Genomic DNA, 14529 nt, shown 5'->3' on the forward strand with positions numbered 1-14529 from the left:
CAAATGCTTGGTACATGGCTATAGGTTTCTGGCTTAAAAAATGATTAACAATGTACCCTTACCTACCCTGAATCTGAGCCCCTGCGGCCTCTCTCATACTACTGTGGCCACCCAAGCTGCCCTGAGGTTTCCCAACCAAGGTGGCTCACATTTGTATTCCCAGCACTTGGGAGGCTGACGTGGGAGGATCACTTGAGCCCAGGAGTTCAAGACCAGCCTGAGCCACACAGTGAGACTTCATCTCTACAAAAAGTAAAAATGCAAAAATTTGCTGGGGGTGGTCCCAGATACTTGGGAGGCTGAGGTGGAAGGATCAACAGAGCCCAGGAAGTCGAGGCTACAGTGAGCTGTAATAGTGGCACTGCACTCCAGCCTGAGGTACAGAGTGAGACCCTGTCTCAAAAAAGAAAAAAATAAATAAAAGTGAATAAGAAAGCAAACCCATTACCAACCCTGCAAGAAGAGAGACAGAGAGGTGAGGAAAGACAAAGGAGGAACGGTTCGTAGAAGTCTCGTTGTAGCCTGGACCCAAGGTGCTATATTCATTGGACAATCATCCATGGATGCTTACTCTGTACCAGGTGTGATGCCAGATGCTGGGAATTTGGAGATGACTGAGCCATGGCCCCTGCCTTAGAATGAGCTCTCAGTTTAGTGGAGAAGGCTTACATGTAAACAGATAAATTACAGCGCAGGGTAATTAGAACCATAACAGAGTAATGTAGGAAACACACAGAAGCCAAAGAAAGGAATGATGAATTCTATTTGAAGAGGAGGAGCTGGGAGGAGAAGAGAGCTGAGGCCTTCCTGTGAGAAGGGTGGGTGGCGGTGCAGGGTGGTGGTGGTCCCCTCTGAATAACCTGGAGGCTGCCATCCCCTTGGCAACCTGGTGAAGTCACTTCTGCCCATTACACTTTATTCATTGGAGCAACTAAGAGTGAACAGAAAAGCAGCGCTCATGCCATCAGACCCTTCGTCCAAATGAAAACATGCACAGCATGCACCAAGGACCAGTGTATAAATAGGAAGCAGATAATGTTTTTTTCTCAGGAAACAGATCTCCCACTGTTTGGAAATATATTTTGAAACTTTTTTTTTTTTTTGAGACAGAGTTTCACTCTTGTCACCCAGGCTGGAGTACAACGGCGTGATCTTAGCTCACTGCAAACTCCACCTCCTGGGTTCAAGCTATTCTCCTGCCTCAGCCTCCCAAGTAGCTGGGATTATAGGTGCTTGCCACCACGTCTGGCTAATTTTTGTATTTTTAGTAGAGACAGGGTTTCACCATGTTTGCCAGGCTGGTCTCAAACTGTTGACCTCAGGTGATCTGCCAGCCTCTGCCTCCCAAAGTGGTGGGATTACAGGTGTGAGCCACCGCAACTGGCCAAAACATTTTTATTATTTTATTTTTATTTATTTATTTATTTGAGACCTGGTCTTACTCTGTTGCCCAGGTTGGAGTGCAATGGCATGATCATAACTCTCTGCAGCCTCAAACTCCTGGGCTCAAGCAATCCTCCGACCTCAGTCCTCCAAGTACTGAGACTGCAGGTGTGCACCACTATGCCCAGCTAATGTTTTTTTTTTTGAGACGGAGTCTCGCTCTGTGGCCCAGGCTGGACTGCAATGGTGTGATTTCTGCTCACTGCAGCCTCTGCCTCCCGGGTTCAAGCCATTCTTCTGCCTCATCCTCCCAAATAGCTGCAGCAGATTACAGGCATCCACCACCATGCCTGGATAATTTTTGTATTTTTAGTAGAGACAAGGTTTCACCATGTTGGTCACACTGGTCTCGAACTTCTGACCTCAATGATCTGCCTGCCTTGGCCTATCCCAAAGTGCTGGGATTATAGGTATGAGCCACAGTGCTCAGCCCTCAAATAATTTTTTTAAATTAGTTTTTTAGTTTTTGTGGGGATGGGGGTGGGTCTTGCTATGTTGACCAGGCTGGTCTCAAACTCCTGGCCTCAAGCTATCGTCCTGCCTTGGCCTCCCAAATTGCTGGGATTACAGGCATGAGCCACAGGTGTAGGAAACCTTCTGGGTGGGGGTGGAGAGGCAGATCCCCACCATAGATCTGAAATTGCATCAAAACTTTGAAAAGAGGGCAAAGCTGCTTCACCTGAGAGAGGGAGGAGCTTTCAGGGGAATTCTAGAGGAGAGGGGAGAAGGTCACACCACATCTGCCATGCCTGTCTCCACTCTTACCCTGCCCAAGTCCCTCCTCCACTTTATCAAAATCAGGAGAGAGCAATCCTTCTAAAATGCAAATATGAGCATGTACCCCTCTGTTCAAAACCCTTCCATGGCTCCCCTCACTGTGAGAAAAGAAGCCAAACTCCTCCAGGCCGGGCGTGGTGGGTCACGCCTGTAATCCCAGCACTTTGGGAGGCCGAGGCAGGCGGATCACGAGGTCAGGAGTTCGAGACCATCCTGCCAACATGGCGAAACCCCGTCTCTACTAAAAATACAAAAATTAGCTGTACGTGGTGGCGCGTGCCTGTAATCTCACCTACTCGGGAGGCTGTGGCAGGAGAATCGCTTGAACCAGGGAGTCAGAGGTTGCAGTGAGCTGAGATTGCGCCACTGCACTCCAGCCTGGTGACAGAGTGAGACTCCATCTCCAAAAAAAAAAAAAAAGCCAAACTCCTGACCACACCTCCGAGGCCCTGCAACCTCTGCCCACTGGCTGCTGTCCAGGCCTCACGGGTCGGCTTCCCTCATTTCCCTCCAGCCACCCTCCTCTCTTCATTATTTCCAAATTCATCACACTTCCAGCTCATTATCTATGGCAGATAACCTCATTATGGCAGAAAATAAGACTGAAGAATGTGACCAAACATAGATAGACTTTTTCACAAGATAGTCGGTCTCTCGGGCTTATTCAAATTCCGAAGAGAATCATTTACAAGTTAATTCCTATCTCTCGGGTCCATTCATTTCTCCTTTTAAAATATTTTTTTTATTTTTTTGTTTATTTATTTATTTTGAGACGGAGTCTCGCTCTGTCACCCAGGCGGGAGTGCAATGGCATGATCATAACTCTCTGCAGCCTCAAACTCCTGGGCTCAAGCAATCCACCGACCTCAGTCCTCCAAGTACTGAGACTGCAGGTGTGCACCACTATGCCCAGCTAATGTTTTTTTTTTTTTGAGACGGAGTCTCGCTCTGTGGCCCAGGCTGGACTGCAACGGTGCAATCTCTGCTCACTGCAGCCTCTGCCCCCTGGGTTCAAGTGATTCTCCTGCCTCAGCCTCCCAAGTAGCTGGGATTACAGGCACTCGCCACCATGCCCGGCTAATTTTTTTGTGTGTGTTTTTAGTAGAGATGGGGTTTCACCATTAGCCAGGATGGCCTTGATCTCCTGACCTCATGATTCGCCTGCCTCGGCCTCCCAAAGTGTTGGGATTACAGGCGTGAGCCACTGCGCCTGGCTATTTTTTTGAGACAGAGTTCTGCTTTTGTTGCCCAGGCTGGAGTGCAATGGTGCGATCTCGGCTCACTGCAACCTCCACCTCCCTAGTTCAAGCAATTCCCCTGCCTCAGCCTCCCAAGTAGCTGGGATTACATGCATGTGCCACAACACCTGGCTGATTTTTGTATTTTTTAGTAGACACGGGGTTTCACCATGTTGGTCAGGCTGATCTCGAACTCCTGACCTCAAGTGATCCATCCACCTCTGGCTCCCAAAGTGCTGGGATTACAGGTGTGAGCCATTGCACCTGGCCCCATTCATTTCCCTACAAAATCACATACTACCTCTCAACATTGCTGCACCCCCATTTCCCCTCCCCTGTGAAGAAGGCGGCTACATAAGCATCTGGACCACATTGGGTTATTAGGTCATCGTTCTCCTGTGGTTTCCTTGTGCTTGTACATGTGACATAAATTTTGTACACCTTTTTCTCCTATTAATTTGCCAATTGTCAGTTCCTTTTCAGGGAGCCTTTATAGGGCTAGAGAGCAGAGAGGAAGCTTTCCCTTGGCCCTACAGCTCCTTGAGGTCGGCTGTTGATTCTTCCTCATTGCTGTCTCTTCAGCATCTAGAATGGTGCCTCCAATGTAGAGATGCTTGATAAACGTGTTGAGCCGGGCACAGTGGCTCACGCCCGTAATCCTAGCACTTTGGGAGGCTGAGGGTGGATCAAGAGGTCAGGAGTTAGAAACAAGTCTCGCCAACATGGTGAAACCCCGTCTCTACTAAAAATACAAAAATTAACAAGGCGTGATAGTGGATGCCTGTAATCCCAGCTACTTGGGAGGCTGAGGCAGGAGAATCGCCTGAACCTGGGAGGTGGAAGTTGCAGTGAGCCGAGAAAGGGCAGCAGAGCAAGACCCCATCTTGAAAAAATAAAAATAAAAAACAAGCAAACAAAAACAAAAACAAACAAGAAAAACATGTGTTGAGTTGCTTTCTGTTGAGTGGCAGAAAGCTCTGGAAGGGCTCTGGACATTCACGCGTCTAGGCCCGGGTACAGGATGAGGTTTAAGGCAACTTCATCTAGAGTTTAAAAGGGGCAGGTAGGCCCACAGCTGGCAAGTGGGTTAAATGTAAAGTGGCTCAAACAGGATCTGATAAGGCAGAAGCAGAGATGGGGGCCTGTCGTCTCACTGCCTTCACGTTCTTCCTTCTGCCTCAGTCCCCATATCAGAGTGCGCCCTAGAGGTGCCAGCATTAGCGATAGGGCAGCTTTCCTTGTTTCTGGGATGGACAGAAAATGGGCCTTGAGACCCCTCCCACCATAGGAAAGCATCTCTTGCACTCTGGAGACTGAAGACTTGCTATAGTGGAACGAGGAGCAGTCTCCGGCAATGGAGGAGATGCTGGATCTCCATACAGGCAGTGTGGGTGCAACGGAGTGGAGCTGTGGCAAATGTGGGCGCCTCTGTCCTGAGGGTCCTGGATGTGTCATGCCTGGGAGCATGAGGGCGTCCTTCCAAGGTGCCCACCTCGACCTCTCTGAGCTGCCATCTTTGACTTCCTGTGTTTCGTCACAGACTAGGGGTGGTCTGTCCCTAAACAGAAGAAGACAGGCAAGGATTAGAGAGCAGAAAGAGCTAGAGAGAGAGCTTGGGAGAGATGTAGGGACAAGGGAAGAAGAGGCAGAAGGAAAAAGGCATGGAGAGAAGGAATATAAAGAAAAAAACTTAGGCCAGGCATTGTGGCTCATGCCTGTAATTCCTGCACTTTGGGAGGCCAAGGCGGGTGGATCACCTGAGGTCATTTCAAGACCAGCCTGGCCAACATGGTGAAACTCTATCTTTACTAAAAATACAAAAATTAGCCAGGCATGGTGGTGGGTGCCTATAATTCTAGCTACTCGGGAGGCTGAAGCAGGAGAATCGCTTGAACCCTGGAGGCAGAGGTTGCAGTAAGCTGAGATTGGGCCACTGCACTCCAGCCTGGGCAACAGAGTGAGACTCTGTCTCAAAAAAAAAGAAAAAAAAAAAAAGGCCGGATGTGGTGGCTCACGCCTGTAATCCTAGCACTTTGGGAGGCTGAGGAAGGTGGATCACAAGGTCAGGAGATTGAGACTATCCTGGCCAACATGGTGAAACCCCATCTCTAGTAAAATAGAAAAAATTATCTGGGTGTGGTGGTGTGCACCTGTAGTCCCAGCTACTCAGGAGGCTGAGGCAGGGGAATTGCTTGAACCCTGGAGGCAGATGTTGCAGTGAGTCGAGATCACGCCACTGCACTCCAGCCTGGCAACAGAGCAAGACTCCATCTAAAAAAAAAAAAAAAAAAAAAAAAAAAGAAAAAAGAAAAAAGAAAGAAAGAAAGAAAGATCCTCCCCAGAGCAGGGAAAGATGAAGACATAAAGGGAAGGAGAGTCACTGGGAAAGAGAGAGGGAGAGAGACACAAAACAAAATGGCTGGAATGAGATGAAAGTTATAGCAGCAGGATGTGCTGACACTGACCTTGGAGAAAAAGAGAGGGGAAGGGAGGAGTGAACGTGGCATCTTTGGTTGCTGTTCTGTTTCACTCCCAGAACTCACCACCCTGGATTCCCCCCCATTTCCAGATCCTCAGGGCGGGACTGCCTTTGCTATCTGGGATGAGTCCTTGGCCCCAGATGGTAAACCTGTGAGGGGTGGGGTGCTCTGAATGCCTGACTAGTCATTTGTAATTGACAGCACTTATTCCAGCCCCTTCCAGTCCTCCATCCTTCCCTCTTCTTGGACCTCCTGATTCAGAGAGGTCAGAGGGCCAGTCCAGGAGGGGTCAGGCACTAGGTCCCTGGAGTCAGTCCTAGGGATTTTAGGCAGAGAGGAATCAGTCCTGAAAGTGAAGGGCATACAGAGAAAAAAATATCTATGACATCACCCCTGGGGGTGTTACAGACCTAAGAAAGAAGCAATGGCCCTGAGTGGCCTACAGCCCCAGGAAGATTCGGCCATGGTATGGAATGAAGCCATGGCTTCATTCAAGCCAGGAGACTTGAGGGCCCAAAGCCCAGAATTACCCCCAGAGGAACACCTGTAGACCTTCGGATCCTCAGCTTTGCACTTCCCATTGGACTGACTCTGTTCCCTGTGGGGCAATAGGCACGTGTTCACTGTGCACCTGCAGCCCCAGTCATCCTTCTCAGAGAGAAATGGTTTGGGAAGGGTTTGGCATATTGGGGATAAATAGATGAGTGGATAGAAAAAAAAATGTAGGCCAGGCGCTGTGGCTCACGCCTGTAATCACAGCAGTTTGTGAGGCTGAGGCAGGCGGATCACGAGGTCAAGAGATCGAGACCATCCTGGCAAACATGGCAAAAGCCTGTCTCTACTAAAATTACAAAAATTAGCTGGGCGTGGTGGCGCACGCCTGTAATCCCAGCTACTCAGGAGGCTGAGGCAGGAGAATCGCTTGAACCCGGGAGGCAGACATTATAGTGAGCCAAGATCACGCCACTGCCTTCCAGCCTGGGAGATAGAGCAAGACTCTGTCTCCAAAAAGAAGAAAAAAAAAAGCAATTACAGCAAAATATCAACCATAGTAGAATCTATACAGTGGTTATATGAGTGTTCACCACACAATTCTTTTTTTTTTCCCCCTTTTTTTGAGACTTGATGTTTCAATCACGGCTCACTGAACTTCAACCTCCTGGGCTCAAGTGATCCTCCTGCCTCAGCCTCCTGACTAGCTGGGACCACAGGTGTGCACCACCATGCCTGGCTAATTGTTTTATTTTTTGTAGAGACAAGATCTCCCTATGTTGCCCACACTGGTCTTGAACTCCTGAGCTTAAGCAGTCCTCCTGCTTTGACCTCTCAAAGTGCTGGGATTACAGGCATGAGCCACTGCACCCAGCCTCACTATACAATTCTTTTTTTTTTTTTTTTTTTTGAGATGGAGTCTCACTCTGTCGCCCAGGCTAGAGTGCAGTGGTGTGATCTCAGCTCACTGCAACCTCTGCCCCTCAGGTTCAAGTGATTCTCCTGCCTCAGCCTCTTGACTAGCTGGGATCACAGGCACCTGCCATCACACTCAGCTACTTTTTGTATTTTTAGTACAGATGGGGTTTCACCATGTTGGCCAAGCTGGTCTCAAACTCCTGACCTCAGGTGATCCAGCTGCCTCAGCTTCTCAAAGTGTTGGATTACAGGTGTGAGCCACCGCACCCAGCCACTGTACAATTCTTTAAACTTTTATATGTGCTTTGATTTTTCATAATATTAGAAAAGGGAAACAAAAAAATTTCTGGCAAATAGTCAGCACTCCTAAGTATAAGATTTTGGGAATATATTCCCTTTCTGGGAGAATCCACATTTCGAATGCCTGGGAAGGGCTCCGTTTGCCCTGACAGATGGCAGATTTCAGGTGAGAGCACCTACCAAGCCTAGAGGTGATAAGCTACTTTGCCCACCCAGAGCTTCTGGTGGTGACCTTAAGTTTACTATGTTCTTCCTGGTATACGGCACTTGGCCCAGAGTGGACTCCACCTTGCCACCTGTCACCCAGGCTGGAGTGCAGTGGCGTGATCTTGTCTCACTGCAGCCTCAACGTCCTGGGATCAGGTGATCTTCCCCACCTCCCTCCTGATTAGTTGAGGCTACAGGTGCTTGTCACCATGCCCGGCTAATTTTTGTTTTTGTTTGTTGTTTTGGTAGAGATGGGGTCTCACACTCTTGCCCAGGCTGAGCTAGAACTCCTGGCCTCAAGAGATCTGCCTCTGCCTCCCAAAGCATTGTAATGATAGGTGTGAGTCACCATGCCCAGCCAGGAACTCAGAGAATCTTACCCTATGCTGTAATATCTGTTGACTATGGGGGAGAGGCAGGATAAGGTGTTCCAGACCCTGCCTGACACCTGATCCGAAGAGGTTGCTCATGTTTGCTCAGGAGGTGAGGTTCACACAATAAAGGGCAGAGGGAGGGCTTGGACCTGGTATAAAACATCTGGAAGTTTCCAAGGGGCTGCTTTGCATCTGAAACTGTCAGGTGAGGGGTGACAGAGATGCCTGAATCTGAGTTGGGGGAATTCAAATCTGAGCTGGCGAAGAGGATGCCTGGAAGGAATGGCAGGAAAGACTTGAGTTAATTGGGGCTTCTGGGTCTGCACTAATCTTAGGTGCAAAGCTGTTTAGGTCTCTGCTGAAGGACTGGGGACACCTAGGATGTTCAGGAGAATGGAAATGGCCAGATGTCTGTTAGTGGAGAAAATAATAGTGACACATAGACCAGGCACCTGGGGTCTAATATCTTGAGCTGGTCCCGACTCCTTCTGCAACTTCTCTGTCTGTCCTAGTTCCACCAGCACTGCTTGGATACTGGTGCTGGCACAGTCCCTTCTGTCACCAACTTTGCTCCCCAGGTGACATAGAGGCACCTCTAAAATGCTTCTTTCCTTGAGACCAGGTGGATGCCAGGGATTTAAAGCATGCTCTAGGTGCCCCATAAGCCAGGCCAATTCACCACGGATGGTGAGACTTTCTTTGCTCAGCCTCTGGGCTCGGCAAACTCAGCCATCTCTTTGCTTGGGAGAGGTCCTCTACTCCCTCCTTAGAAAACTCCTTTCCTGGCTATGGCCATACCAACCCAAATGTACCTGGGCTTGGTTGATTTCAGAAAACTTTTCTGCTTTATGCCAGGATGGAATAAGGCTTAATCCAGATAGTTAGGGTTCATCTTCAGGCTTGAGAGAAAAGAGGAGGGCTTGGCTACAGCCAGACCAGGGAGAGCTGGAGGGGTCAGGGACATAGAAGGTAGCACCAGGGAGGAACAGGACCACAGGCTATGGACAGTCATTTCTAAGCTCAAGACTGGGTCTGCTAGGTCTAAGTTGAAGGACGAAAAAGCCTTGGTCTGAGCTGCAGGTCAGGAGTGCCTGGGTCAATCAAGTCAACAAGGAAGGTGAATCTTCATTTGCTCTTTTCTTCCCACTCCAGCCCCAGAATGTTGATAGTCACTCTCCTAGCCCTTCTCTGTGCCTCAGCCTCTGCCGATGCTGCCAGTAAGTGAGATACCAGGAGCCTGGTAATGGGAACTTGGGAAGGCAGCCTTGGGCACTGCTGTTGGCCAAGGCTTTTGGAGGCTGGCTTGGGGTGGGGAGCTGAGTTGTAGGAGGAACAGGGGTGGTGCAGAGAAACTGAACTCCTGGAAGATTTCTCCCTCCAACTCCTGCTTGCCCCTCCAGTTCAGGCCAGGTCTTCCTCCTATAGTGGAGAGTATGGAGGTGGTGGTGGAAAGCGATTCTCTCATTCTGGCAACCAGCTGGACGGCCCCATCACTGCCCTCCGGGTCCGAGTCAACAAATACTACATCGTAGGGTAAGATTCTTTGAATTCCTGGCTGGGCGTGGTGGCTCACATCTGTCATTACAATGCTTTGGGAGGCAGAGGCAGATTGCTTGAGGCCAGGAGTTCTAGCTCAGCCTGGGCAAGATACCAAGACCCCATCTCTACCAAAGAAAAACAAAAAAATTAGCTGGGCATGGTGGTGAGTACCTGTAGCCTTAACTACCCAGGAGGGAGAGGCGGGAGGATTGCCTGAGCCCAGGGTGTTGAGGCTGCAGTGAGCCAAGATCGTGCCACTGCACTCCAGCCTGGGTGACACAGTCTCTTTGTTGGCAAAATGAGTTGAAGTTCCCTGTAGGATCTTCCAGGGCTCACCCAGGCTTCACAGTCTGTAGGACTAGCTGCAGACTTGTCATCCCTATCATCACCTTTCTTTCTCCTTCCTTCCTCCCCTCTTCCTCAGTCTCCAGGTGCGCTATGGCACGGTGTGGAGTGACTATGTGGGTGGCCGCAACGGAGACCTGGAGGAGATCTTTCTGCACCCTGGGGAATCAGTGATCCAGGTTTCTGGGAAGTACAAGTCGTACCTGAAGAAGCTGGTATTTGTGACAGACAAGGGCCGCTATCTGCCTTTTGGGAAAGACAGTGGCACAAGTTTCAATGCCGTCCCCTTGCACCCCAACACCGTGCTCCGCTTCATCAGTGGCCGGTCTGGTTCCGTCATCGATGCCATTGGCCTGCACTGGGATGTGTACCCCAGTAGCTGCAGCAAATGCTGAGCCTCCTCTCCTTGGCAGGGGCACTGTGATGAGGAGTAAGAACTCAACTCCCTTATCACTAACCCCCATCCAAATGGCTCAATAAAAAAATATGGTTAAGGCTAGTGTGTGTGGGGGCATCTGTGGCTGGGATATCTGCCTCTTGACTCAGCCAGGGACGTGCAAATCTCACTTCTGGCTGGCTTTGGACATCTGTCTGGAAGAGTGGGAAGATGAGGGAGAGGTGCGTAAGAATCATGGGCTTTGTGCTATAATTTATCAAGAGGAGATGAGATTCTGGCTTGCATCAATGCTCTTCAAGGACAGCTCCTTAGAACATTGATCCAAACTGGAGTCATGGGTCTGAGGGGAAGGCCTAGTTGTGGCTTATACCAAAACCCCAGATGTCCCACTCTCCAGCTCTCCTCACCCCTGGTCCTCCCCTTGAGAAAGTGCTGAACTCACTTGCTGTGTGTGGGTGGCCAGGACCATTAGCCTTTGTTCTTTCCTGGAACCTACCTAACTCCTGAAACTTAGCTGAAGTCTGTGCCCGAGGACCCTGCCCTGTTACCAGGCCCAGTTCCTCCTCACCTCTACCCATGAGCCCGGGTGTCTTGCTAAGCCCTCTCAGATCTGGGATTCCTCCTTCCTCAGGAAGCCACCACCTTCTCAGCAGTGGAAACCCTGCCCACACTACGCTCTTAGGCTTTAGCCATCAGAAGGTTACAGTGGACTGGGGGAGGCTGACACTAGGCTGAACTCATTAAGGAATGAATGGGAGGTGAGAAAACACAGGCAGCAAGAATCGAGTGTTTCAAGAAGTTTGGCTCTAGTTTGCCAGAAATAGGCAAGTCAGTTATCGGGGGTGTAAGGAACAAGGGTTTTGTGTCTTTTTAAAATCCTAGACAGGAGAGTCACGAGCATGTTCACATGATAAAGAGGAAGAAAGAGAAAGAGGCTGGAGATTCTGAAAGATCACTGATGAGGTCTCAAAAGAGATGGAAGAGGATGGTTTATGCAGTTGGGGAAAGAAATTTTAAGAAGGGAAGAAAATTAAAACGAGTGAAGGTATATGTTAGTTTTGTGAAAGTTATCAGTATATGGCTGGGCACAGTGGCTCACACCTGTAATCCCAGCACTTTGGGAGGCCAAGGCAGGCGGATCATTTGAGGTCAGGAGTTGGAGACCAGCCTCCAACATGATAAAACCCTGTCTCTACTAAAAATACAAAAATTAGCCAGGTGTGGTGGCAGGCACCTGTAATCCCAGCTACTTGGGAGGCTGAGGCATGAGAATCACTTGAATGCTGGAGGAGAGGTTACAATGAGTTGAGATAGCGCGACTGCACTCCAGCCTGGATGACAGAGTGAGACTCTATCTAAAAAAAAAAAAAAAGGAATGTTATCAGTACCAAAATGGAGTCACATATGTTATACCTAACAAAATGGAAACCAGCTGACACCTAAATTTAGCGTTGCACCTGATAACACCACGGAGGACTGGGTGGAGAATCAGCAGACAATGGCAGGGAGATGCAGAGTCTGTGGACCAAGGTCAGGTGAAAGGATCACCCATCATGTTGGGCATCAGATCAGGCAGGTTCACACACTACCTGAGGAAGCTGGTCTTTGTGACAGACAAGAGCTGCTCTGCCTCTTGGGAAACACAGGCACCAGTTTTAGTGCCATCCTCTTGTACCCCAATGCTGTCCTTTAACTCATCAGTTACAGTGCTGGATCCCTCATCACTGCCAATACAGGGCTAGCAATATGTCTGCCCCAGTGACTGCAGCTGCTGCGGAGCCCCAGCCTCCTCTCTGGCAGGGGCCCTGTGGTGGGGAATGAGGACTTCTTTATCATTAACCTTCATGCAGTTGGCTCAAGAAAGGATATGGTGGTTGGGCAAGGGGGCTCACACCTGTAATCCCAGCACTTTGGGGCTCAAGTCAGGAGGGTCGCTTGAGCCCAGGAGTTTAAGGCCAGCCTGGGCAACATAGCAACCTGTTTGTAGGCAAAATGAGGAGTTGAAGTTCCCTGTATGATCTTCTAGGGCTCAACCAGCCTTCATGTGCAGTGGGACTGGCAAGAAATCTGTCATCCCTACCTGAAACGCAACACAGCATCATGCTCTGATTCGTCAGTGATTCCCTAATCAATGCCATTGGCTTGCATTGGGACTATCTATCCCAGCCTATCCAGTGACTTCAGCAGCTGCAGAGCCCCAGCCTCTTCTTTGGCAGGGGCACCGTGGTGAGGAGGGAGGATTCCCTTATGACAAATCTCCATCCAGTTGGTTCTATAAACAGATATGGTGGCCCAACTGTTGCAAGAAGTCAGGGACCCTGAACGGAGGGACTGGCTGGAGCCACTGCAGAGGAACATAAATTGTGAAGATTTCATGGAAATTTATCAGTTCCCAAAATTAATACTTTTATAATTTCTTACGCCTGTCTTTACTGCAGTCGCTGAACATAAATTGTGAAGATTTCATGGACATTTATCAGTTCCCAAATAATACTCTTATAATTTCTTATGCCTGTCTTTATTTTAATCTCAATCCTATTATCTTCGTAAGCTGAGAATGTACGTCACCTCAGGACCCTGTGATGATTGCATTAACTAACAAATTGATTGTAAAACGTGTGTTTGAACAATATGAAATCTGACTGTAAACATGTGTGTTTGAACAATATGAAATCAGTGCACCTTAAAAAAGAACAGAATAACAGTGATTTTAGAGAACAAGGGCAGAGGTTACAATGAGTTGAGATAGTGCGACTGCACTCCAGCCTGGACGACAGAGCAAGACTTCATCTGAAAAAAAAAAAAAAAAAAAAAAAAGAATATTATCAGTATCAAAATGGAGTCACATATGTCATATCCTAACAAAATGGAACAAAAAGGGAAGATAACCATAAGGTCTGACTGCCTGCAGGGTCAGGCAAAAAGAGCCAAATTTTTCTTCTTGCAGAAAGCCTATAAATGGACGTGCAAGTAGGAGAGATATCACTAAATTCTTCTCCTAGCAAGGAATATTAAATATTAAGACCCTAGGAAAAGAATTGCATTCCTAGGGGGAGGTTTACAAATGGCCGCTCTGGGAGTGTCTGTCTTATGCGGTTGAGGTAAGGACTGAAATACGCCCTGGTCTCCTGCAGTACCCTCAGGCTTACTAGGATTGGGAAATTCCAGCCTGGTAAATTTTGGTCAGACAGGTTCTCTGCTCGTGAACCCTGTTTTCTGTTAAGATGTTTATCAAGACAATACATGCACAGCTGAACATAGACCCTCATCAGTAATTCTAATTTTGCCCTTTGTCTTGTGATCTTTGCTTTGCCCTTTGCCTTGTGATCTGTATTGGCCTCAGAAGCATGTGATCTTTGTAACCTACTCCCTGTTTGTACACCCCCTCCCCTTTTGAAATCCTTAATAAAAACTTGCTGGTTTTGCAGCTCAGTTGGGGCATTATGGACCTACCGATATGTGATGTCACCCCCACCAGCCCAGCTGTAAAATTCCTCTCTTTGTACTCTTTCTCTTTATTTCTCAGACCGGCTGACGCTTAGCGAAAATAGAAAGAACCTATGTTGAAATATTGGGGGCTGGTTCTCCCAATACCCAACACCATGGCTCACGGCTGTAATTCCAACACTTCCAGAGGCCAAGGCAGGAGGATCACTTGAACCTTGGAGTTCGAGGTTGCCATGAGCTATGATTGTACCAGTGCACTCCAACCTGGGTGACACAGTGAGACCTTGTCTCTAATAAGAAGAAAAAAATGCCATTTTAAAAGTGTACATTTTCATGGTTTTTAGTATATTCACTGTGTTGTACAACCATTACCACTACCTCATTCCAGAACACTTCTACCACCCCCAAAAGAAAGCGGTTACATCTGTTCGCTGTAGTGCCAATTACTCAACCCCTCATCATCCCCTGGCAACCACCACTCAGGTGTACTTTCTATGTCTGTGGGTTTGTTATTGTAATTTGAAAGTTCATTGATGTTACTTTAATTTGGTTTCATTTTGAATACAGTAAAT

At 48.5% G+C, this 14529-nt stretch overlaps 1 protein-coding gene across 1 annotated transcript; it reads left to right on the forward strand.

The window, feature by feature from the left end:
• The first annotated feature begins 8402 nt into the window (after nt 1-8402).
• On the forward strand, nt 8403-11887 carry ZG16 (zymogen granule protein 16). The gene is made up of 4 exons (XM_003281978.3): nt 8403-8434; nt 9382-9446; nt 9630-9762; nt 10193-11887. Exons 2-4 carry the CDS (start codon nt 9389-9391, stop codon nt 10506-10508), a joined length of 507 nt encoding a protein of 168 aa, XP_003282026.1. The 5' UTR covers nt 8403-8434; nt 9382-9388; the 3' UTR covers nt 10509-11887.
• Nucleotides 11888-14529: the final 2642 nt, after the last annotated feature.

This window comes from Nomascus leucogenys, chromosome 2 (genome assembly GCF_006542625.1).
Source record: "Nomascus leucogenys isolate Asia chromosome 2, Asia_NLE_v1, whole genome shotgun sequence".
NCBI classification, from domain to species: Eukaryota; Metazoa; Chordata; class Mammalia; order Primates; family Hylobatidae; genus Nomascus; species Nomascus leucogenys.

Bases quoted from the DNA above. Each gene is read 5' to 3' on its own strand.
- ZG16 (XM_003281978.3), top strand. From the start codon at position 9,389: ATGTTGATAGTCACTCTCCTAGCCCTTCTCTGTGCCTCAGCCTCTGCC. The intron at 9,447-9,629 runs GTAAGTGAGATA...TTGCCCCTCCAG, and splicing joins AGCCTCTGCCGATGCTGCCA to TTCAGGCCAGGTCTTCCTCC. The intron at 9,763-10,192 runs GTAAGATTCTTT...CCTCTTCCTCAG, and splicing joins AACAAATACTACATCGTAGG to TCTCCAGGTGCGCTATGGCA.